Source organism: Onychomys torridus, chromosome 2 (genome assembly GCF_903995425.1).
Source record: "Onychomys torridus chromosome 2, mOncTor1.1, whole genome shotgun sequence".
NCBI lineage: Eukaryota > Metazoa > Chordata > Mammalia > Rodentia > Cricetidae > Onychomys > Onychomys torridus.
This window is the reverse complement of record NC_050444.1, coordinates 63,601,002-63,627,020: the sequence shown is the minus strand read 5'-3', so window position 1 is coordinate 63,627,020 and position 26,019 is coordinate 63,601,002. Positions and strand designations below refer to the sequence as shown.

The following is a 26,019-nucleotide window of genomic DNA, read 5'->3' as shown; positions in this document are numbered from 1 at the left end:
CAACCCCCCCCCCACCCCTACCGCAGCTTCAAAGTGGCAAGCATCATCTTGATCTGTAAAGGACCATGGAGCAAGATGGACTCGCAGTACCCACGGCTGGGGAGTGGCAGGAAAGCGCTGCTCAATTCCCAAAGCCCAGAGACGATCTCTGTTCGAAAGGGCTTGTGAGGTTCAGCAGTTCAGTCATGGGGTAGATGGTGACTCACCGGGAGAGTGAGCAAGAGACCTTGTATTTAATACGCTTTAATCTTCTCAATGGAAAACCCCAGGCCTGGCTGCCACAGACACAATCCTTGAGCCTAGGAGCTTTGTGCTTTTTTGTTGTTGTTGTTCTTTTTGACTAGATCGAATAATGGGTCCTCTTACTGATCAGTCTTAGGAACGCGGCTGAGGGGTTTTCACTGTTGCTTTTGAGACCAAGTCTCACTTGTGTAGCTTACTATTTAGAACACTGGCCTTCAACTCACAGAGATCCACCTGCCTCTGTCCCCTGAGTGCTGGGACTAAGGGTGTGTACTACCATGCCCAGCCTTAAGCAGTAGTTTTTAAAAGCTGTGGGTTTCAAAATGAACCCACGTGTATCTCCTGTCTGTGTCATCTCAGTCCTAGATAACCTGTCTCCAGCAGCTCCCCACCCTGCTTCTAAGTCAGGCACTTTCGACAGAAAGAGGCCGCCCAGGGCTCTCGGCAAGGCCCTGGCTGCAGACCCCACTTCATCTGAGCATCTCAACACTGAGTGATACGCCTCTTTTTGTCTTCCTCTGTAATCACTTCAGTACAAGGGCTCTGAGCAGTGGAGATAATGCAAGCTTCTGCATGACTTGGCTCAGTTGTCTCTTGAAGAACCCCTCGTTGTCAGAACTGGCCATACCTAAGTCATCTGGTTGAAAATAGAAATCCAGAACCTGGGGGTTGGGGATTTAGCTCAGTGGTAGAGCACTTGCCTAGCAAGCACAAGGCCCTGGGTTTGGTCCTCAGCTCTGAAAAAAAAAAAAAAAAAAAGGAATCCAGAACCTGGACCCCTAGGTCTAAGGGGACCCACACCATGATTTGAGAGCTGCAGAGCTGTTAGGTAATGGGGTTTGGCAAAGCTTGCGGGCCACATCTGGTGCATTCATGGCACTCTGCTTGTCCACAAAACCCCTCAGGCTAGTTCGGGCTCCTCGCACGGAGGGGAAGACATGAATGAGAATCAGGGAGAAGCAGCAGCTGCGACCACATCTCTGTTTGGGGAGGAGGCCAAGCTTCCCTCTAGGACGCTGACTAGGACTTGACTGTTGAGATACAGATCTTCTGAGTCTTGGTTATGTTTCCTTTTCTGTCCCACCAAGACTGCTGAGGGGTTCTGAGGACCTCCTTCAGGCTGTGGACGAGGCTGGCTTGCCCTCTGTATAAAGCCACATTTCCATGGCTGTGGTGGAGTTGGGCTGGGAAGCAGGAAAAGCCTGCTTTTCTCTTCTCTCCCACGAGATTGTTTCCTCATCGACCTCCGTGGCGGCCAGGCTGAAGCATCTCCCACAGAGGGCCGTGATTCCTGCCAGGGTTTCCATCCACTCGGGTCCCTAGAGCTTTGGCCCACGTGGTACCACTCAACAAACGGGCCACGAGTCTCACCTTGACTTTCCTGGTCTGCTAAGGGCTTGTGAAGGTGGAGGACCTGGTTGAAATAGAATTCTGGGTCTCTGGGAGAGGCTGTCTCCACTTTTTCCAGTCAGAAATCCACAAGCTAGTTTCCTTTTCTGTCACGAGGAATTAGAATTTCAACACAAACTTCATGGATGATTTTTAACGGTTTTCCCACCACAACACACCTGAGGGACACACAGACACACAGCAACAGTGGCTCATCACAGAAGGGGCTTTCAATGTGGGCAGGGGGCCTCTCGGCATCTCCTGGAGGGGAAGCGAGGCTGACCTGCCCCTTTCTTCCTACCGGAAACCAGAACTGGCCAATAGAAAGAGTGAGAAGAGACCATCTCATCTACACCAGGGGTTTCACAAAGGGATTTTGGTCCTTTTTCATCGAAAAAAGAACCAGGAGTTTGAAGGCATGGATATCTAGGCATGTATGTGGCTGCATGTGCATTGCACGTATGTGTGCATGAGGTGGCAGGTAGTTTTATGATGTGAGGGCAGGAGGCGGTCCAGGAGCGGGTGACGCCACAGCTCTCAGGGCTCTCGGTGTGGCAATACACACACTGCCTCTGTTGTGAGGGGAACGGTGGCTTCGGTGCCGTAAAACTTAAGGACGAATTAAGATGTTGGCAGTGCCCCATTCCTGTGAGTCTCAGCGCCAGAGGTTAGTTGAAGGAAAGAGAAAGGAGAGGAAGAGAGGATGCCACCGTCCCAGAACTGAGAGGCTCTGCCCCATACTATCCTGGGGGTTTCAGGTGAATTGCTCCACTGTTGGGACGAGCAGCCAAGATGTAGATGACATTCTCTCTTAGGAAGGTGGGCCAGTCCACAGATCTGCAGAGGGAGAGAACAGGTTTGCCAGGCTGGGTACAGAGCCTGAAGGCCCGTAAGAGCCAACCCTGGTGGCAGGCTGCCCTGGGCTGGATGATACTCAGGGAAGCTTGCCTCATGACTAACATGGTTAGGGTGGGCTATTCGACAAAGCTAGCAGATCTGGCCCTAGAGACCTGGGGTCAAAGGTGTCCTTTGGGGCCGGGTTTTCAGGATGGGCTCTTGCTCTTCTGGGGTGGAAGTGGCAATGCCTTCTTTCATTGATAAGGGGTGTTGTGGCAGTGGAGGCTTTCTACAGCAGAGAGGAGGGTCAGCTCACCTGGGCTCCTGCTCTCCAGGCAGCGGGGCCTTATATTCACTCTTGCTACCGCTGCAGGCTGGGCTACTGTCTGCCACGGGACCCACACGGCTGATGCTGCCAGACACAGGCACATACGGTTAGGGGCGGGACAACAGAAGGCTCTGACCCTTCCCCTGCAAACCCTGGTGAACCCTTGGACCTAGACATGCCTGTCCAGGCTCTCCGGCACATGGGCAGCACAGGGTGCTGGGCAGAGGCTGCCTCCCAGACAGACCGCTGTCCTCTACCTAGTTCCCAGGGGGATCTTCTGCCCATAGGAGGAGAGAGAAGGGCATGCCACAGCAAGGTCCTCCGGGGGCAAGAAGGAAGAGGGGCTCAGAGGGCAGGACTGGGGAGGGGCAGACCTGACACTGCAGGACGCAGCCTCTGCAAGGCGTTTACAGAACCAAGAGTGCCGGGCACGGTGGCACTCTGCCTCACTGATGGAGCTCCCACTGCCCCGTGCCAGGAAGGTGGTTCGGGCTCGTTCCCTCTCCTTGACGGTTAGAAGCCTCAGTAGAGAGTTCTGGGGACAAAGCAATCAGTGAAGGTCTCTTAAGATAAAGTGACAACATCTTGAAGACTACAGAGAACCATGCTTCCATGGCCTGGCCTTTGCTGCCCCCTTCACGCTCCCGGAGCCTTTCTGATGGCCTGACATTTTCTGGGGAGTCCAGTGAAAGCCGATCTTCTCTAGCAGTCTCCTCAGCCCTGGTCACTGGTCATCTCTCACTGGATGGACCCGGAACCCTTTCCTGATCCACGCTCTCGTCTGGACAGTTGCCAATGCTCCCCTAACGTGCCCAGCACGCCTCTGAGGCCTCTGCCAGCCGTCGACATTCATTACCCTCACCTGGGGACGGAGCTGCTGCAGCAGTAGCAGAGATTCATGGGACAAGAAGTCGGACCACTCCACGTGGCCTCGACGCTCAGGGTCCAAGGCCGCGAACTGGCGGGCTGCCTGTTCCTCCTGCGCATCACTCAGGGCTCTGCTGCTGTCCCCTCGCTTTGCTGCCTGGTGGCGGTAGCGCACGAAGTCCTCCAGCGTCAGGGAGCAATCTGTGGAGGCACCCTTGCTGGCTATGCCCACCCTCCCTCAGCCTTGGACGCCTGCACTCTCCCCTAAGGCACCCTCGGTGCCCCCACGGTCCCAGTTCTGTCCAGTTATGCCTCCCATAGCCAGGAGAGCTCAGGGGGGCTGTGGTGGAAGTGGGTGCTCTGATGGCCACAACCCAGGAACAAGGACTCATTCACCCCTACCCCCCACACCCCCAAATCCTCTTCTCACCCTCTGTTCATCCCAGAGAGGAGGAAAGGCAATGTTTCTGGCCCCTCCTTCTCGGCAGCACCTGCCGGCCTTACCAGGGATGACTTTACACCGTTGGAAGGTCTCTGTGAGGCTGTACATCTCCTCCTCAGTCAGCAGCAGGTTAAGGTTGTCCTGAGAGGAGGTAAAGGCAGAGTTAGTGACCACACGGGCCAGTGACAAATGGAAGCCAAGGGTCAAGAAGGACAGAAGTGTTTCCACCCAGAGAGATGGTAGAATCACCTGGTTCCAGCCCCCCACTCACAGTCAAGGAGACTAAGGCCCCAGAGAGAGGAAGATTTGCTCTGGGCTGAGTTTGGGGAAGAATCCTCCCTGGAATCCAGATATCCTGACTCTGGCTGAATCCCTTTAGTAAAATACTGGCTTTCAAGTTACCCCACGAGCAATCGGAGGGATGCCACAGAGTATCTCATGCAGCTGCTGCAGGGCGTAAAGAGACCACAAGTGCTCAGTGCTATTGGTCCTAGCCCCCCGTCACATGCTCGGCATGTATTTATTTTATGAGCATTTGTTGTGCTTACAGCACATTTTAGTTAAGAAAACAATTAGCCCTGCTTCTAGTGGGTTGTGCAGCTTCAAATGGTTCTAAAACGGTCTTGAAATGTTCCTGAACAAAATGAATTTTTATGCTGTCATAGAAGGTTTAATTACTAGGAAGCACTGAGATCTTACTGTGTTAGCATTACTGTGCAGTCTTTTTGTCTTTTGTTTGTTTTTGGTTTTTTGAGACAGGGTTTCTCTGTGTATCTTTGGAGGCTGTCCTGGAACTCACTCTGTAGACCAGGCTGACTTCGAACTCACAGAGCTCATCTGCCTCTGCCTCCCGAGTGCTGGAATCAAAGGCGTGCACCACCACCGCCCAGCTTACTATGCAGTTTTTTAAACTATTGAAAGTTCTTTGTAAGATGATTGTGGCATACTCCTTTAATCCCAGCACTTGGGAGGCAGAGGCAGGTGGGTCTCCCCAAGTTCAAGGCCATCCTGGCATAAAGAGTGAGTTTTCAGGACAGCCAGGGCTACACAGAGGAATGTTGTCTTGAAAAACCAAATAAATAAATAAACAAATAAATAAAAAGTAAATAAAAATTAAAAGAATTAGAGAATGAAAGTTCGTTGTAATAGTTGGTTAAGTTTCCTCCTAAAACTCCAGCCAGGAGCAGATGCAGATATCTCATGAGTATCATCTATGAGTTTCACAAAATCCAAAGATCCCTTTCAGAACACACCTAGTGAGCATCTGGTGTGCTGGGCACGATGGTACAACACTGTGACATCCAGTGTGGCTGCTGTGCGTGAATGTGAAGGGACCCAAGGAGAAATGAAAATAGGTAAGGAACTGTGGACTCCTCAGATGGCCTTGCCTGAGTCCCTTAGCTTAGGCCTTCATTCTAAGGACACCGGGGAGGCACAGAAGGGTGGCTGTCATCCATCTCTGACTGCTGTAGGGAAATGGATTCAGGGGTAAAATCTGCTGGTACAGAGAGCGGGTAGGTGGCTGTTGCAATGGTACAGGTAAGAAAAATGAGTGTGTAAACTCAGACATAAGAGCAGGGACTGGGAAAGAGGTGGGAGATGTCAGCCGTGCAGTCAACAGAAGCTGGTGACTTCCCAGCTGGGAGGGATGTGGGCCAGGGAAGAGCTGGGACTGGGAAACTGCTGAATGATATTACTATTCACAGAGATAAGGAATGGAGGAAGAGCAGGTTTAGGCAGAAAGATGAGTTCATTTGGGGGCCTTCTGAGCATGCAGTACTGGTGAGCCATCAAGATGGAGAAGCCCCTGAGACAGGAAATTTAAGTCTGGACACAGATATGGGAATCATGAATGTGTAGATAGTGGGTTATAGGATGAAGTCACTCGAAGACAGCAAATACGTGATAAAAAATGACGGAATCCAGAGGAACACAGCACCTAGAATGGAAATAAACCACGGGTGTTGAGACCTGGAGGAGTGGATACCAAGCAAAGATGTTGGCGTGCTGTAAGAGGCTTATTAACAGTGGTAATATACATGTGGTGGGATTTTATGATCTGTGAATGTCTAGTTTCCACATATCGTATAAATTCTAGAAGATAAATGCCGAGAAAGAGAAGGGAATAAGGCAGGGTTCAACACTTCACTCAGAAAGACTGAGTAAGAAGGTGCCAGAGAACAGATCACTGGACTTGACAATTAGGAGATTATTGATGACCTCAGTACAAGCCAGCTCAGCAAGGTGCTGGATGCAGAGGTCGGGCTGCAGGGGTGGAGGAGTCAGGAGGCCAGGAAGCGCTCCTAAGAAGTGTAACTGTGAATGGAAGGAAAAGAAAGGGGTGACTGGGAGGGAGTCTTTGTAAAAAGCCGGTAGAGGTGGTGGTAACAGCAGGACCCCAGCAGTGCTGGGAAGGAAGCAGAGCATTCTGGGAGACAGCAAAGAGACACATATTGAGCCAGGCTCATGCTGGCAGCACACTGGCAAGCAGGGTTGCCGTAAGTGAAAAGGCTGGTGTTGGTGACAGGGTCAGGGGGAGAGAGGGAGGCAGGGGTGGAGAGGACGTAGAGCAGGGTCTTCTGTGGTGCACTCTAGAGGGGAGGTATTCAGCAGCTGGAAATAGCTTCCAGACTTGATTTTGTGGATCAGCTATAGGTGGAGAGTCAGAAAGTGGCACATGTCTGTTTCTGCAGGCAGAGGAGGAGGACAGTCGCCAGCTGCTCCTTACACTGAATCAGAGGGAAGTGAAGCGTCTGCAGGATAGCACAGGAGGAAGGAAAGGCCGGGATTCTACTCGGGGATGGTGATAAGTGGCTGTGAATCCAGCTTTCAATGGAAACCTTAGATTCCTTCTGCCATTAAGAGTTGGAAGGCATTTATACGTAGTTGCAGAGTTACGAATCAATACAGCTTTGCTATTTAATTCACACAATGATCACTTCAGAGATGAGGAAAAAAGCTCCTAACAGGCAGTAGGTCAGGCGAGGACATCAAGACAGTGTTTTCCTGTGACAGGATCTACCTGTGCTGGAAGTGCGCTCTTCAGGATCAGGCCGGGGTTCAGGTGTGAGGAGTAACAGCTGTCGATTTTCAGAGAGCCTAGCACTTCCCTGTGCAGAACTACTTTCCATCAGTTAGGCCTAGTCTTTTTATGATGCTTAGCTGAGGGTGGTTTTGCTCCCTCTGGAACACACTTGGCAAAGGTCTGGTGTGTTACAACTGTGCCTGTGGGCTACCAGCATATTATTTTTAAGTGCCATATAATGCACCTCACAGCAAAGGACTGATTGTCTAGCTCTAGACCCTTGCATGCACTACTAGAAAACCTCTTAAATCTCTGCTTAGAAACAGCCATTTTTAAGACTGGGCCTCTGGAAAGAATGCCAAGTCTTCCTGCTGTCCTGCAGTCCAGACTCACACAGTAGTAGCAGCTCCAGCCTATTTCTGTATGGGCCATCTCCGTCACCTCCGTTGCACTGTCTCCTTGGAGGTAGCCCATGCGGCGCAGGCAACCGTCGTGGAAAACCCTGGTGCAGACTCTGCATGGGAAGAGGCTCTCAGCGGTCCAGACTTCGCAGATATCACACATCTCATCGTTGACAACCTGGCAGGAATGAATGGGATTTGAAGGTACAGATAGCGAGATCCTGCAGTTGCTGCATGGGGCTGGGTCTCTCTGGAGCCACCGTTAAGGTGTACAAGTGTTCTTTCTGGTGGATGAGACCCAGGAGGCTCCTCTAACTGCTTAGGGCTCTGCTACTATGTTTCAGAACAGGGATACAATTAGCACTTCATAGAGAGTAATCTGTGTGAGTGATCCTCCCAAGCATTATACCGACATTTAACATCCGCAGCTGTCTTGACATGACAGCAGAAGCCTCCAATCATTGAATCTTACCCCAGATCCCCCTTCTCAGTTTCCCAAATGTCCCCTACAGGGGCTAGTACCCTCTGTGGTTGAGAATCCACAGATGATATAGGGTTAGCGCAAGATCCGTCATGCCGCCATTCCTTCCCACTCAAAAGTCCAAGTCTTTCACTATGACGAATTCAAGATATACCCAGCTTTTCATTCATATGAAATATCGTTTCCCTTTGTGGTACTGGGGATAGGACACAGGGACTTGAACATGCAAGGCGAGCACTCTCTACTGAGACACATTTAACCTTGTCTTGTGGGAAAAGGACTGTTCAGAACCCAACTCCATCTTCTGGTTCCGAGTCTCGCCTCAACCACAACCACACCTAGCTTTCCCTGTCCTGTTCTTTGATCCTTATAAAGGCTAAGGCAGGGGAATCCTGCCTTAACAGAACACTCACAGCCTCCCGGGGATCCAAGCAGATATCTGGAGGTTTGTCATCATCTAGCTTCCGGGTGGGTCGGATGAAGGCAGGGGGTGTGAATCGGCTGGTTCTGTCCAACTCCTCAGGCTCAACTCCCCGCCCATCTCGGAGCCGCTCCCAGGCTGCACGGTTGACACTGCTCTCCTCCTGGACCACGGGGGCACTTGTCTCTGCTTCCTTTTCTTCCTGTACTTCCTGAACAGAGCCCTCCACAGTGCCGCGGCGGGACCCTGGCAACTCACCCCCACGTCTAATGGAAGGCCTGTCCCGTAGCCCATCCTTGAAGGCTGACACAGCCAGGCTCACCTTCTGCACCTGCTCCACTGTCTGCCGCTTGGACATCAACACCCCCATGGCTCTGCGGACAAAATCAGTTTTAACCATTCACAGAAAAGGCAGGTGCTATTAAATAGTATCGGAAGCGCACATGCTAAGAGGTCAGAAGACCTTGCATGGTTCTGCTTCCGACTGGCTGTGTGGTTTTGGTTTTCCCATGGTGGACGGAGGGCACACTTCACAGTGCTGTCAGGAGGACAACATAAGACAATGGACTTGGGCAGGGGATACAGCTCCACAGTAGAGAGCTTTGTGCTGCATGTTTAAGCCCCCGGGTTAGAACTCAGCAAAACACATACGTCTTTCTTATACAAGGAGGAAGAAAACAGTGCTTAATTAAGTAGAGAGTACTATACATATGCGGTAACCGTCTTCCATGTCACTAGAGAGCTGGTCTAGCCCGGGCATCAGGCCTCTGCTACTTTGAGGTGGTTGGGACTCCAGATCTCAAGTTTTTCCTCTTCCCTAAAAAGGGACTTAACACATTCCAGGTTTTCTGACTGAAAGAAAGCACCTACTGTGCACGGTCCAGCCAGGGGCTATCCTGACTGAGTGCTGGATAATTTTCAAGCCAGAGTGAATGAATGTCTATTTTTTACGTCTCCTGAATGAGGCAGTCAGGGAACTTTGTCACCTCCATGTATGTGGTCAAGGTCACTAACACCCCCCCTCCCCCGTCCCTTCCTGTGGGTCTCCCACTCACAGACAATGGGCCTATTCAAGGTAGGTGCCTGCTGCTCTTCTAGGACTTTATGAATGTTATGCTCACATTTTCACCTTTGCTTATATACTCTTCAATAAGACCCATAGCTTCTCACAAGTTGAAAGGAATATTACCTCTGTCCTCTGCAGGGCCAGAGTACAGCAGGGGGGGGGGGGGTAAGGATAAGACCCAGCACATTGCAAAGCTGGTCTACTCCTTCCTACTCTTAGGTGCCTCACTGGAAAACAGTCGAGGAATACTTGTTCTAAGCGGAGCAACAGTACATCTTACCTTGCCCTCAGCACACTCTAATCAAGGCTGACTGAACAGTACCAAGTTCAAGGCACTGTGCACTCATCACAGGAAATGGAGATGGAACAGCACCACACCACCCAAGCTTTTAAACATCAGATTCCGAAGAAGCAACCAGACCTAGATAAACAGACGTCACCTATCCATACAATGGGATAGGCTTCTCTCATAAAAAGTGTTGACATACACTAAACATGGATGCGCCTTGAAAGGAGACATTTATGGGAAAGCAGAGGTTCTGTGATTCCATTTATGTGAAATGTCCAGTAAATTTAGGGAAATAAAATAGGTTGGTCCTTCCCTAAGTCTGCACAGTTGTTGTGGGTGGGTGTGGCTGCTAATGGGCATGGCCTTATTTGGGGGGCAACAAAAACGTTCTAATGTTAGAGTGTGGTGATGATGGCGTAGCTGTGCATACGCTAAAAATAATTTAGTGCCACACTTTAAATGAGTAAATTTTATGATACAAACAATATAGCCATCTGGCTATTTTTAAGGTTCAAAAATGTGTGAGACCACACTATCAGGTCACAGGGGCCGTAGGGAATGTGTGAGAAGCTATCTTCAGTTATTGGGGGATTGGTGGCCGTGGTAAAAGGCAAGGCAGCGACAGTTAAAGACTACTCTAACAGCCTGGGCAGGGGCTGAGGGCTTGAACTGAAGTAAGAGCAGGTATGACACTGAGTGCATTTGTCGCCATGGAAACAGAATTAGGGAATTTTAGGAATAAATTGGTAACTAACTGGCTGAAGGACAAAAAGGTAGATGGCAGTTTTAAAAAGACTAGAAGAATAGACTAAGTCCAGCCAGAGAGCCGGGAATACGGTAGAGGAATCACAGGATTCTGATGCTGGATTAAGGAATCCTGGGACACTCAGGAACATCTGGAACAGCACAGATGTTTTCAGGGGCTTTTTACAGCTGTCAGGATCGAATCCCTCAAATCTGTGCTCTTACTATGGCGTATGAGGCACCATACATTCGGACTTCCCTTCTCTTCTCTGTGCTCTGTGCTCCGAGCTCTGCAGGCCTGCTGCAGCCTTTATTTGACATCACTGCCTCCTCTTTCGGCTTGCTCAAGCACCAGTTCTTCGGGGAAGTCACCACAGGCTCCACACTGGAGTGCTCCCAGAACCACGCTCTTCGTGCTGGAGCACTTGCTTTCCTCATCACATGTTTAATGGGATGACTATCTGATCCACGCCAGCCTCCTCGGACTATTGCACTGTGCGAAACACCGACCTCCACCCTAGTGAGGTATCTAGACCAAAACTGATGTGAAGAAACATTTTCAAAGCCAGGTACAGTGGCTCAGGCCTGTGATCCTAGTACTCTGGGGGCTGAAGCAAGATGACCGCTGAGTTCAGGGCCAGCCTGGGCTACAGAGGAAGACACTGTCTCAAACAAAACCAAGCCAAAGGCTGGGGAGGTGGCTCATCTGTAACATGCTTGCTGTGTACACATGAGGACCAGAGCTGGATCCCCAGAAACAGAAAAAGGCAGGTGTGATGGTGTGCATGTGACCCCAGCTCGGGGAACGGGAGATGAATCTGACTGCAGCAAATCTAGCCTACTCCACAAGTCACAATCCAAGTGAGAGACACTGTCTCAAAAAACAAGGTGGATGGCTCCTAAGGATAACACTCAAAGTTGGCCTCTGGCCTCCACATGTGTACGCAAGTGCACGCGCGCGTGCGCGCGCGCACACACACACACACACACCACACACACACACACACACACACACACACCCCTCTATACATGCACACACACACCACACACACACACAAAACACAACAAAACAAAACAAAAAAAAAACCAAGCCAAATCTTTTCAAGAAGTCTTGTTTTTTGGGGGCTTGGGGGTGGTTTGAGACAGGGTTTCTCTGGGTAGTTTTGGTGCCTGATCTCGATCTCACTCTGTAGACCAGGCTGGCCTCAAACTCAGAGATGCACCTGGCTCTGCCTCCCGAGTGCTGGGATCAAAGGTGTGCGCCACCACTGCCCAGCTGAAGTCTTACTTTTCTAAATAAAACCTTACTATGTACCATGTCTGGTGACAGCCACATATTCTTTCCAGAAATATTTATTGCTTGTATGCACCATAGTGGTACAAATTTCTACCCTGCAACTTACTGTTACCAAGCAAACTCATGTTTTTGTTTTGTTTATTAATTAATTATTTGAGATAGGGGTCTCACTATGTAGCCTTGGCTGTCCTGGAACTCACTTGTAGACCAGAATGGCCTCAAACTCACAGAGCTGCCTCCTAAGTGCTGGGATTCAAGATGTACGCTACCAGAAACCCATATTCTTGAAATGATAAACTGAGAAGACCTGCCTCTTCCGCGTTAGTTAGTTATGAAATTTAAGATAAAACTCAAAAGGATAAAAAGCCCTGACATATAAAATTAAAGAATGTTTACTGTGAATGAGTCTTACAGGATGGTAGCAAAAGTTAATTGAAAAGATCTAGGACAATGGTTCTCAACCTGTGGGTCATGACCCTTTGGGATCAAATACCCTTTCACAGGGTATCATATCAGATATTTACATTACAACTTATAACAGTAACAAAATTATAGTTATGAATTAGCAATGAAATAATTTTATGATTGGGGTCACCACAACATGAGGAACAGTATTAAAAGGTTAAGAACCACTGATCTAGGAAGTCATGTCTCACTGGACAATCAAAGTAGATTCCTTTTTAAAAATACTTTTATTTTTTTTATAAGTGTTTTGATCACATGTATATCTCATACCACCTGTATGCCTGGTGTCCTCAGAAGCCAGCAGAGGGCATCGGATCCCCTAAAAATGTAGTTACAAACAGTTGTGAACCATTATGTAGGTGCTTAGAATTCAGCTCAGGTCCTCTGGAAGAGCAGCAAGTGTTCTTAACCACTGAGCCATCTCTCCAGGCCCTCAAAGTAAATTCTGATTAAAAAAAATACTTTCCTCTTTCCTTTTCAAAATAAATATCAGGTGCTGGAGAGATATTTTAGCAGTTAAACCTCATACTGCTCCCAAAGGATCCAGCACTGTTCTCAGTACCCAAGTGTGGCAGTTCACAAATGCCTCTAACTTCATCTCTAGGGGATGGGATTCCCTCTAGCCTCCCAGGCACCTGCACTTATAAGCACATACTGCTCTCCACATACAAATAAATAAAAATCTAAATTTAAAAATAGATGTGTTGTTTGTAAATTAAAAAGAAAAAAAATGGATAGTACAGGACAGGGAAGACTCAAGAGTGTGGAAAACATTAAGGTATAAGTGTGTCACTGTGGAAAGATGTTCAAATATGCAAGCCTATTAATAATGGGCACACCACAAAGTGCTGACAGGATCTGTGGTCTCGGAATGAGAATGCCCCCCATAGGCCTAAATGTCTGAGGACTTGATTCCCAGTTGGTGGGACTGTTTGGGAAGCCTTAGGAGATGTGGGCTTGATGGAGGAGGTGTGCTATGGGGGGTGGACTTTGAGGTTTCCAAAGACTTGCCATTCCAGTTAGCTCTCTCTGCCCTCTGCTTGTGGATGAAGATGGGAGCGCTCAGGTGCTTCTCCAACCACCTGGTGCCACGCCTTCACCCTGCCATCACAGAGTCTAAGCCTCTGGGGTCATAAGCCCAATTAAACTCTCTCTTTCACAAGAGTTTCCTTGGTCATGTTATAGACCAAGGAAACAGCAATAGACAAGAAACTAAAGCAGGATCTAAGATTTAAAGAAAGAATGTACATAGTTTTCACATTTTCTATTCTATATTTTCTAGTTTCTCTCCCACCCTGTTACCCTGAGTTGGCAGCTAAGTCCAGTTTGAGATATCTAGTTTAGACTATCTGTTAAAGCCTGTGTCTGGAGCATATAATCTTCGTCATTGAGAACATTCATGTTCTTTCACAACCCCAAACGGCCTAATGAAGGTTGTCAGAGTTAAGGAGTGTGCAGAGAAGAGTGTGTGTTAGAGTTAGACCACTGGGTTCTAGATGGGCCTATGACCCTAACACTGCCCAGATGCTCTAAGTTAGGTAGGAAGGCAAGTCCCAAAGATAAACCAAGAGGAGGTATGCTAAATTGACACACAACCCTTCCCTGCTATTTTCTTTTTAAAAAGATTTCTTTCTTTTTATTTATGTGTATGGGTGTTGTGTCTGCATGTGTGTCTGTGCACTATAGAATATGTGGTGCCCACAGAGGCCAGGAGAGGGCATCAGATCCCCGGAACTGGAGTTACGATCAGTTGTCAGTCACCATGTGGGTGCTAGGAATCAAACCTGTGTCCTCTGGAAGAGCAGCCAGTGTTCTTAACCACTGAGCCATCTCTCCAGCTCCCCTTACTGCTGTTTTCAATACAAGCAATTTGAAATTCCAGATCCAGGCTTTCCTGCAATACTTTAAGTGGGATTTTTTTTTTTTTTTTTTTTTTTTTTGGTTTTTCGAGACAGGGTTTCTCTGTGTAGCTTTGCGCCTTTCCTGGAACTCACTTTGGAGACCAGGCTGGCCTTGAACTCACAGAGATCTGCCTGGCTCTGCCTCCCGAGTGCTGGGATTAAAGGTGTGCACCACCACTGCCCAGCATGATTTTTTCTTTTTAACTGAAGAATTCTACTTCTTTTTCTTTGGCAGTGTTGGGATTGAGCCCAGGGCTTTGCGCACGTTACTCAGACACTCTATCACACTCTTCCTTTTGATTTAAAGGTGACCGCGTACAGACACAAGGACAGGAGGGAAACTCTGCTGCTGACAGCGGTGACTTCTAACTGTGTGGGTGGGAGGTCTGCCGGTGACAGGCTGGCCAAAGGACGCCCACGTGGGAAAGACGGGAAAGACTGCAGTTGGCTTTGAAAAAGAGAGAGAAGCTGGAGAGGGCAAGAAAACGGGTGCACCCTTGGAGCCTCCAGAGCTGTGCCCCCGTGGACGGATGCCTTACTGTTAGTCCAGTGAGACTGTGCTGATTATACAGCTCCAAGAGCTGTAAAGAGACTGGATTTGTATTTTTAAAGGGGAAGTGATGATGGGAGAAATGGAGAAGAGGAAGAAGAGGAGGATGAAGTAAGAGAAAATAGAAGAAAACCCTACTCTATACAACAGACTGATTCTTTTAAAACTGTGGGCCCATGTAAAACAACATTTACTTATGACCTCTCCTTTTTTTTTTTTTTTTTTTTTGAGACAAGGTTTCTCAATGTAGCCCTGGCTGACCTGGGACTCCAGGCTGGCCTTGACTTTGACAATAGCCACCTGACTCTGCCTCCTAAATCAGATTAAAGGTGTATACCACCATGCTCTTCCAGCTTACTTAAAACATTTAAAAATCAATGGTAAGAGGGGAGAAATAATTTCAATAGGAAACTATAAAATAACTTATAGTTTGTCTATAAAAATGATAAACATTGATTTAATTTTTTGAAACACAAAGATAAGAGCAATGGTTCCCAAATAGTGAATTAGCTGCGTTCTGGGGGTAAGGAAGGTCTCTGTCGAAAACTCCAGGTGATAATGGGTGTGTTGAGATACACTGCGAACGAGTATAATACACACTTGGATTTGTAACCAATAGCAGAAGCCATCCCTCTGTTTTTTGGTCAGTGTAAGGGACTGCGAACACCAGAGCGTGGCATTATCCTTGTGGCTCCTGGGGCTATAAATGTACTAGCTCCACAAATAGATGGGCGGAGCCTCTTATATTTATGTCAGAAGATTTAGAGAACAGTAATGAGACTTTTATGTCTATTATAAGACAGGGGCTGAAACATAGTTGGAAACATCCTAAAATCACTTCCCAGGACTGACTGACAGGAGGAGAAGCAGAGTGTGCATCTGGCTTTTTGTGATGACATAATAAGGGCACTGAACAAGTCCCGCCAGTTAGGAGCATCGTTCTACACAACAGTGACTCATCAGCAGTGTATTAGCGTCTGGACCCCAGATCCTCCCTCCACCCTCTGCTGGATGTCAGGAAGCCACTTCCTCTCTGTGAAGATATCAAGAAAGCTCGACTGGTCATGAAGTCACTGCAATAGTTACGGGAGGTTATTTGGGGCGAACTTTTATGAAGCCAGAGGCTTACACACACTACGAAAATAATCGAATATAAAAAGTAAATGGCATAATACTCTTTGCCATAGTCTCTATGAACACAGTTGCTTTATGCTTCAGATGGCTCATTTTTCTAGACCACTTTATGTCTCTGAGGCAAACGTGGGAAGCAGAACCATTAATAAGAAGCCATTAAGATCCAAACAAGACTTCAAGCCATTTTGTTGTTTGTCCGTTTTTTCCCCATCATTCTGAAATGACAAGGCTATGATTTGATTATAAACTGTGAGGACACAACAGAATTAGGCCTTCAGATTAAGGCTGAATCTCTCGATCTTTAATGAAGAGGACTACAAAGGACACCTTGATTAAAAGCGAGTGTGCTGGAATGGCTGAGTCAGGCACCTGTGGCGTTCGAGAAATTACCACAATCAGCTCTAATTCCTGGAGAAACAAGTGGTACTGATTAGTGATGGGGAAAGCGAACGCCCGGTGAGAAAGCCTGAGCTCTGCTGTGCTAGGAGAAAGTCCTAGGAAGACTTAAAAGGAAGCAAAAGATCCCACAAATTATTCTTAATGACTACTTTACTTCTTTGGCTGGTGGGTGGAGTTTTTTTTTTTTTTTTTTTCCCTTTCTCCAACAAGAATGAAAAGGAGACAGGAAGATGTTGTCTCGGGAATGATGTAACTATCAAGGTTTTGTGGTATATAAGAAAATAAAAACCCTCAGGGGTAGGGGCAGGTGGTGGGAGATAAGAGTGTGGGCAAGGATGGCTATCTGACTGTATAAGCAGGAGAAGGGAAAATGCCAGAGATCATAATCTTTCTTTCAGCAAGAGAGGGCTGTTTAGATGTATTTGTCAGGCAGAACGAATATGTGGGCAGCTCAGAATGTGTGTGCAAGACACACCCATTCTTTGCAGAGCACCTCCTTAGAATGCAATGGGATTGTTTATAAGGGCGAAGTAGTGGGAGTAGAGAGGTTTTGCTCCTCAGCAGGAGCTGCTGCTACAGAAATAGGGAAGGCAAAGGCAGCAAGGGAACCTCTCTTCCCAGGCACTCTCTGTAAAGATTGGTGGCTGTGGAGAGGTGGAAGAACAGCCCTCCCGACAGGCAGGAGTTCCCTCATTCAGCATGGTACCGTAAAGTACATTTACTCACTCGAGCCTGATCCTTTGTATAGGTGTGAAACTGTTTGGAACGCCCAAATGCAATTAAAAGGGATTTTCTGGAGGTTATGGGGGCTTCCCTAGGCAGGAACAGGCGATGGAAACCCCTAAGTGCAAAGAAGCAGGCCGAAGGATGTTTGAAAGTTGGGTGTAGTGGCACACACCTATAATCCCAGCATTTGAGAGGCTGATACAGGAAGGCCATTGTGAGCTTGAGGATAGCCTGGTCTACGGGGGGGGGGGGGGGGAGGAAGGAGATGGATGGATGGATGGATGGATGGATGGATGATATATAGATGAGAGACAGATGAGAGGGGTGTTGAGCTTGAGTCAAAAGAAATTAAAACAAATGGTAGAAAAATCTAGATGGTTCCCACTGCCTTTCACAGAATATGAATGTTGCAGAGATGACTGGGCAAAATAAATTTATTTCAGACATGGTGTTAGTATCCTTTCTCCTTTCCCCTCCCCCACCCCCCTGCAAGACAGGGTTTGTGTAACAGCCCTGGCTGTCCTGGAACTCCTTTTGTAGACCAGGCTGACCTCAAACTCCCAGGGATCCTCCTGCCTCTGCCTCCCAAGTGCTGGGATTAAAGGTGTGAGCCATCACCGCCTGGCTCCAGTATCCTTTCTTCTCACCAATGTTGGCCAGAAGCTGAGCTTGCTTATGCAGGCCTGTAATCCCAGCTGCTCAGGATTCTGAGGCAGGGGAATCACAAGTTCAAAGCCAGCCTGGGCTGTGAAGTGAATTCAAGGCCAGCCTGGGCAACTTCGCAAAACTCAGACTCAAAAACTGAAAAGAAGGCAGGGGATGTGGCTCAGCGGTAGAGAACTGGTCTAACACATGGGTTCCTTGATTTCATTCCCAGAACTAAAATCTGAAGAAAACAAAGGCACATCTGGCCAAAACTCTGATCAGAACAAGTCTCTGGAACTCTAGGAACTCTAGTCAGCGCAGCACACCACATCAGCGCTGCCCCCTCAGAGGTGGAACCTGAATGGTGAGTCAGAGCTCTTTGGTGAGAACACATACAGCATACATGAGAGATTTTCTGGCCACAGAGGGCAGTATCTGCTACTGTCTCTCTACAAATCGAGAGGGATGAAATTTTGGAATTTAGCCAGTTTCCACAACCACAATGATAAGACAGGAGAAACCACCATTTCCAAGTCTATGGTACTTATTCTGTGTCCCGTTGACTACAGTTGACCCACAGGAGGGCAGCTTGCTAAGCACATAAGAAGGAAGCTTGAAAATGCATCTCCTTGGTCCTGGGTTTGAGCCAGACAACTCAAGCAGGAGCAGCATGTGTGCATGGGAGTATAGAATCTTAATCGGTTGATTTGTTCCTAGAAGCATGTATCTGAGGGACTGACCAAGAACCTCGTGGAAAGCGACACACGTAACACAGAAGGTAGAAGTTACCAAAGTACAGAAAACAACAGAACTGGGGTCTGAAAAACCAACTTAGAGCCGTAGTTCTCAACCTTCCCAATGCTGGGACCCTTTAATACAGTTCCTTATGCTGTGGTGACCCCCCACCCCCATAAAACTGTTCCTTTGCTACTTCATAACTGTAATTTTGTGACTGTCAGGAATCATAATGTACATATCTGATATGCAGGCTCTCTGGTAGGTTGACCCCTGTGAAAAGATCCTTCAACCCCCAAAGGGGTCTTGGCCTACAGGTTGAGAACTGCTGACTTGGGAGTCCAGCACAGACCCTGAGCTCACCACACATATCAGCATTAACCCGACGAACTTCCACAAAAGCTATCACCAAGAGTCCCTTACCCTCTGTAGGTCTTTGGGGCAACCCAAGCCTCACATGGTCCAGTTGCTCTCGGCTGCCTGTTGCTTTAGGAATCCGGTCTCTCAATGTCCTCGGAGCTGTTTCTAGTTGTCAGCTGCCTCCCAGGAACCTACAGACTGGTTTCAGTCTTCATGTCTGCAGACCTTGAAGGTCTCTCTCCCCTTCCCTTCCATCCACTTCGGTCTGTTTGGGAGACACAGTCACCAAACTGCAGGGAGGTTTTCAGGACTGTCTAAGGAGCAGACAGGCTGAAGACGGAGTGAACCTGTCTTCCTGGCCGCAGCTCAAGGCTACGAAGCAGGAGGGACATCCTGCTGCGGCTGCTTCATATTTACTGAGAGCTCACAAAGCTTTAATATATGCGAGAACAAAATGATGGCATGATCTTTAGCCTCTGGGGGATTGGGCTGTCTTCATTAAAAGCTACAGCTCTGACTTCCCCCAGAAGCAGAGCAACAGTTAAGGAACATCACACTAGCAGTGATTGGCTGGTGTGACTGCACTCAGCAAGTGAATTTTTCCAGCAAGATGGAGAGGCACTCCCTGTTTTAGATCCCCAAAGCACAGATGCAGCGCCACTTACGCAGTTATTATACTTTATTACCATTCACTGGCTCACTGAGTCCATAAACGTGTGTGTGTGTGTGTGTGTGTGTGTGTGTGTGTGTGTGTGTGTGCAGCCTACTATGTGTTAGGCACAAACCAGTGCTGATAGCTGGTAGGATGAGCAAACGGAACCTCAGCCTGTGAGGATGCACAGAGTATGTGCGTGTGTAGGGGGCATACGTGTAGGATTAAAAAAAAAAGGTGTTGCTGGAGCTAAATTTTGAAGATGAGTGGGAGTTAACCCAGTGGATGAAAAAAAAAAAAAAGCATTCCAGGAAGAGGTAAAAACACGCACCAAGCATGGAGCTATATGGGGACTCCATCATGACTTAGAGCTATGCAGCCAGCTTGGATGCTGGATAGAAATAGGCAAGGAAATCAGCATTCACATAGGAATTAGCATCAAAGAACTGGTTTGAGGTAGTATGCTTAAAATATTTGTTTAAAAGAGAATATTCATTTGAATTCAGGGAAGTGGGGAGAGGAAGGGAAGGGAGCTTGGTCAGGATGATGAGAGACCATCCTGATAAACCCAGGGCTGAGCTGTGAGTGCACTGGGTGACCTTTCCTTCGAAGCTTTCCAACATGCAACTCTTTCCCTCAACCTAAGATCTGGTAAGTGGTAACTGCAGTAGTCTCCGGGGCTTTGTCTACAGGAGGCACAAGCTTAAAAAACAAACACAAACACGAAAAAGAGGATGAGCCAGTCACTCACTGAACGTTTCCGTGAGAGGACCACAGTAAGGGGAGATGTGTTCAAAATCAGAGATCATAATATGTAAAGGGCCTTGTAACTTGTAACGTGCTGTCCAAGTATATGGCTAGCGGAGGAAGGCAAGAGTGTGTGTGACCAGTTCGCTCAAAACACATGGGCAAAGTAATTTTGGCAGGGGGGTTGGAATATGGCTGCTCATAGAAACACATCTTAGCAGTTAGTTGTCGGTGACACCTGGGAAAATGACACACTCTCTACCGACTGCCATACATAGCCTGTAAAGCTGTATTTTCCCTAATACTTTTCCTGCACATTATATTAATAGTGAATGACTGAAGAAATGCAGACCGATTCTATGCAAACTCCTCAAGGACAAGAACTTTCCTATTTATATGGCATGGTGCTGGCAAGTTGGCAGCACTTAGGATGTGTGCATACCTCTGAGGGGATTGCTGGAAGGTGGGTGGAGAGTGGAGAGATGCCATAATGGAACCAATAACCATGTCTCCAGATGGACACTGACAGTCCAAGTTTCTTGGTCCAAAGCTGGTAGAGCAATTCCAGTCAGAGCTCAGTCATTAAGGTGGAAGGATCGAGTAGATAATGATATTCCCATCAGATATGAATAAGTAAATCTGGGGGATGAAGAAGCATTGCCAGAGAGGCGTGTGGGACTGAAAGACAATGGATACTTTAGCTGAAGAGATGGGAGACTATTAGCATAGATATGAACCACTCAGGACCAGGTGTACTGGGAGAAAATAGGAACATGGGAAATGGACGTGGGGAGCATTATTATCCATGTTCCAAGAAAAGGAAGCACTTAGAAAATACATGGTTAATGCTGGAAGAGAAAGTGATGAGAATGTGGTCAGAGGACCTATGAAGAGCCAAGGCTGAGAAATCCACATCCATTTGTGCTTACTCAGGTGGGGAGGGACCTTCTCCTTTATTTTCCTTTGGAACGAAGCACTTTTGAGAAGATTAGGCTGCCTGGTAACACGTCACACACATTCAGACTTGTGCTGTACTTAGGCATTATTCTGACAAGTTTTGAGATGTAATGTTGACTCAATATTAGACATCAGGAGATGGTAGTGAGAATCCAAGATCTGGGCAGCGCTTGGATCAAGCAAGTGATTTTCCCCAAGGTTACCAGGGAGTGTGATACTCAGAGCCCTTGATGAAAAGATCAGTTTAGCAACAATAACAATAATATAATAATAACACTCCAACAAGAACTGTCTGAGAGCCTTTGGTCCCAGCACTCAGGAGACAGATCTCTGAGTTTGAGGCCAGTCTGGTCTACAGAACAAGTTCTGGGACTACCCAGAGAAACCCTGTCTTGAAAAAAACAAAACAAAAACAAACAAACAAGGAACTATCGGAATTGGGACAAACTCCGACATATGTGCAGGCTTGGTCTCGGTTTTCTCTTAAAACAACATGTATGTTTACTTTGGTCAGAGGTTTAAGCTGAGAGGGGATTAAACAGGTGTATAATGCAGAGGGGCCACCCAATAGGAACCTGTCAGAATTTGCTTGTTGAGCTATGCATGAGGCACAACAACCATTACATCCTTAAAGGAGACAAGTCGTTAAGGAAAAGAAAGCCCAGCTAACAACTGGTAAGTTAGAGTACTTGGTTTCCTCAACAGCACGGTCTCTCTTCCCACTATATCATCTCAGAAGCCCAAAGGAGCATTTTCTTTTTTTCCTTTTTATCTTTTGTTTTTGAGACAGGGCCTAGAACTTGCTATGTAGCCCAAGCTGGCCTTGAACTTTCGATTTGCCTGCCTCCACCTCCCAAGTGTCAGGATAATTAGCATAGGTTACCACAGTCTGCACAGAAAAATAGTGTTCTTTTGTTTGTTTATTTGGTTTTGGTTTTCTGAGACAGTTTTCCTCGTAGCCCAGGCTGGCGTTCAACTTGTGGCAATCCCCCTGCCTCAGTCCCAAAACCTGACTGTATGGTGGACCTCTGCTCTGATTTGGCCACTTCTCGCTGGAGCGCAGCTCTAGGAGGCTAGTTTTATCAAAGGATGCTGCTGCTAGGTTTGGCTGTGCAGGAGTACATAGATGAACAGGCGCACTCCAGAATGGGTCTCTGGTAAATTCCATGGCTTGGCCCCTTCACCACTGCACTTTTGGATAAGAAGCCAGAATCTATCTTTGGGCCCAAAGTTAAACCCTTAGGATTCAGCTGAAATGAAGGTGTTGAGGGGGTGAGACAGGGGCAGGCTCAGGCTTTCTCCCCCAGACAACAGTTACCAATAAGCCTTTCTGGCTCGCATCTTCCCCATGCCCCTGCTTCTCTCGAATAGAGGAACTGTTCGGCAAAGTGTCTTGAGTGGTATCTATGGATTAGTGCCCACTGGTGCACACAGAGGGCCACAAGGGCGGTGTGGATGACTCTTAGAGGTGACAGTCTCGTCCTCAAGTTCCTGCAGTGGGGAAGGTGGTCCCAGGAGACTCCACGGTGGGTCCCTCTAGTTCTCCCAGGCAAGTCCTGACAATCTGAGTTAAGTTGACAACTGCTTCCATGGTCCCATGTTCAGTTAATCCGTCCTCATCGGGATAAGCATCACATTTGCTGAGCATATGCTTTGCAAAGCTCCATGCTTGACACTTCAACATAACTTATTAACAACCATCCACCCTTTCTTCTGGCCCTCTTTGATACTTTTCTCTGAGTTAAATTAGAAGAACAGACTTCATCATTCTAACGTTCGTGATCTAACGTTAGCAAAGTGCTAAGCCTGCGTCACAAATACCTAATGTTTAAATGAGGCAATTTTATGAAGCTGTTGTTAAGTATTACATAAGATGTTTTAACATCTAGCACCGTGTCTGGCCCGGGGGTGCTCAAAAATCCTCTCCTCTCTCTGATTCCCCCCTCCAGAAACTTGGTCGTAACTGCTTTGGGTAGTCAAACTCAAGAGCTCAGATCTCCTGCCTTTTATTTGGAGGCCTCACTGGTCCTGGTACCCCTCGGGCCCTGTACTCTTAGAAGCGGTTTCCATCTCCCCTAAAGTCCAGCTTGAAGCCAACCAGGCTATCACACAGAAGAGAAATTCTAATGGGGGCAGGGTGGGAACTGGAATGAACAAAGGCCACAACCCCACTGAGTCCCCACTCCTTTCCACCCTTGAGGGGTACAAGCGAGGGCATACTGAGCCCCATAGGAGGTCAGTGCCAAAGTCCTTGGAGCTATGATGCCACAAATGGATCCAATTTTCCCAGGCAAAGGTTCCTTCTGGGCATCTCTGGAGCACAGGCTAAGATCACCTGGGGTTCACCAACACCACGGGGAAGGTCCCTGGGGTCCCCAGATGGTCTCCTGTGGAGCCAAGTCCAGAGACTACCCTGATGCCACTCTACTTACACAGAAGGCCTTCCTGGGGGCCTGGGGAGGATGCCCTCCACAATGGGGCTGGACACGGCAAAAAGTGCAGGGCGCCCTGGGCGTCTCCCTTCACGCCACCCCACGGAGTCCCTCTGGGGTAGGGGCGGCGGTCACTGGGGTGCATCCCTTTGCACAGGGCCCCCCTGGGGGCGGCTCCCACACCAGCATCCAAGTCCGGGAGGACTGTCCGGGAGCGCAGACCCGCCCCTCAGGGTGACGGCCGGGTCCCACCGCCCCCGCCCTCGCTTACCGGGACAGTCCGCGTGCGGGACGCGGGTCCGAGGCCGGCTGACTCTTAATGCCGCGGGCCCGCGCTGCCCTCGGCCGCTCCGGAGCCGACGTGCTGGGCCGAGCTCCGGGAGCGGGCGGCGCGGGCGGCGCGAGAGGCTGGGGCGGCGGCGGCGCGCGCGCCCGGAGCACGCCCACCCGCTGCGCGTGCACCCGCGCCCGGCGCCCTCGGCCGGCCGGTGGGCGCGCGCCGCTGCCCCACCCTCCCGAGCCCCAGGCGCGGCCCGCGGGGCTCGGCTGGCCGCGGGCGAGGCGCGCGGTGGGAGCACGGGCGCGCGGCGGCGGCGGCGGCGGCGGCGGCCGAGGAGCGGGCGGTCCCCGTGCCAGGGGGCGCCCGCACGAGCAGCCGGCACTGCGGCGCGGGGACCGCGCCAGCCCGGCCGCCCGCGGCAAGGTCAGCGCGCCCCGGAGCTGGCCCGGGTCTGCGCTGCGGGGGCTGCGGCGACGCTCCCACCCGCCCGCACCCAGGCAAAGCGGGGGTAAGGGTGGATGCTGCCACCAGCACCTGCTCGGGCTGGGAAGAACTCAGCCATCCGACTCGGTGAGCGCACCACCCAGGTCTCCAGGCTCACCGTGGGGTACTTATCTTCAGGTGCCCACTGGGCTGGGGAGTGGCCAGAGGAACCTTCACAAAGACCGTGGCTGCTCCATCTCGGCCCGTGTGCTTTGTCGGAGGCTAGTGGTCCTCCATCTCCAGCAGCAGAGCTGTCTGACATGTAACCCACTTTTTGTTGCAGCAACCTCAGACTAGCCAAACAGCCAGCTTGTCAGACCGCCAGCGTTCCCGGGAACTGTAAGGCGCATTGCAACAAACTCCACGCTTTGAAGAGGGCAGGGAAAAGACCAAGTCACAGAGCATCTAGCAACTGATTATAGGAAAATAACAGAAGATGTGTACATATCCCCAGACCCCTTTTATGTAAATTACGTTTTAAAGAGACTTTCATTTTCTTGTCCATTCACGTTGTGTCTATCAAACACAATTCACGTTATCTTTTGAGCATCTAGTATCCCCCCCCCCACACACACACACTTTCCAGGTGTTATGGGGGATACTTTGTCCTTAACATAGAATTTACGTAAATATAGTACTATATGTTATTATCACCCAACTGGTAATAATAATAATAGTAATAATAATAATAATAAAGCCAAAAGCAAAGGTACTATTTTAAATACCTTAAATGCCATTCACTGGGTAGTTGGGACTGTAACTGACTACATAGCTCCCATTGGCCTCAAACTCAGGCAGTCAGGCAGCCCTCCTGCCTTCGCCTCCCAGTGTGCTGGGGTTACAGGGAGCTGCCATGCTGAGTTAAGACACCATGCTTGCAGGAATTGTACTGCGGCATGGAGGTTAAACGACTTGCCTAAAGGAGCAGAGTTACTATGTGATGGAGATGAGATTGACATCCAGGGGTTCTGCTATTGAGCACCGACCAAGAGGCTGCTAGGCATCACTACCCAGAGCGACAAAGTTAGTGTTCACAAGAGCCACTATCTCTTTTTCTTGTGAAACTAACATTGAAGAGCAGACTGCGATTTCCCTGTGGTCTGGGGTACTAACCTTCAGAATCACACCAGACCAACAGTTTCAGACAGGGACCACAGAACTAGCCTATCTGATGGCCCATGTGGAAGAGAAGGCTGTTATATAATGTCCCCTAGAAGTGTCTGTTGGCTAATTCTTCTTTCATTCAAAGATATGTATTGAGCTTCTGCAATATGCATTCATTGAACAACCAAGAAACAAAAAGGCGCAATACTCCTGTAACATCATCCATGAGGGGTTCACCCTAATACCCCATGCAATCATAATCCCTTTCCTGAGCCCCCATAAATTCACAGGGAGTGGCACTATTAGGAGGTGTGGCTCAGTTGGAGTGGGTGTGGCCTTGTTGGAGGAAAGGCATCACTGTGGGGACAGACTTTAAGGTTCCCTATGCTCAAGCTACCATCCAGTGTCACAGTCCACTTCCTGTTGCCTTCTGATCAAGATGTAGCCAGCACCAGGTCTGCCTGCTCGCCACCATGTTCCCCGCCACCTCGGTGAGATGTTTTCCTTTGTAAGAGTTGCCGTGGTCATTCATGGTGTCTCTTCACAGCAGTAGAAACTCTGACTAAGACAGCGCCCATCTCTAAACACTGAAGTCAGCTTCAGTTTCTCCTTTTCATAC

General features: G+C 48.8%; 1 protein-coding gene across 5 annotated transcripts; it reads right to left on the bottom strand.

Annotated features, from left to right (window-relative positions):
- Positions 1 to 1,531: 1,531 nt before the first annotated feature.
- Positions 1,532 to 24,621, bottom strand: Phf24 (PHD finger protein 24). 5 transcript variants are annotated; one of them, XM_036177825.1, is made up of 10 exons: positions 23,805 to 24,094; positions 18,809 to 19,010; positions 8,757 to 8,808; positions 8,427 to 8,645; positions 7,525 to 7,710; positions 4,169 to 4,247; positions 3,660 to 3,865; positions 3,172 to 3,332; positions 2,786 to 2,881; positions 1,532 to 2,469 (listed from the first exon to the last, which is right to left on the bottom strand). In XM_036177825.1, the coding sequence occupies exons 3-10, from the start codon at positions 8,802 to 8,804 to the stop codon at positions 2,373 to 2,375; spliced, it is 1,092 nt and encodes a 363-aa protein (XP_036033718.1). In that variant the 5' UTR covers positions 8,805 to 8,808; positions 18,809 to 19,010; positions 23,805 to 24,094; the 3' UTR covers positions 1,532 to 2,372. The 5 variants fall into 5 exon arrangements, with proteins under 5 accessions (XP_036033718.1, XP_036033715.1, XP_036033717.1 ...); XM_036177822.1 differs by having other exon boundaries at positions 8,427 to 8,808; XM_036177824.1 differs by lacking the exon at positions 18,809 to 19,010 and having other exon boundaries at positions 23,805 to 24,093.
- Positions 24,622 to 26,019: the final 1,398 nt, after the last annotated feature.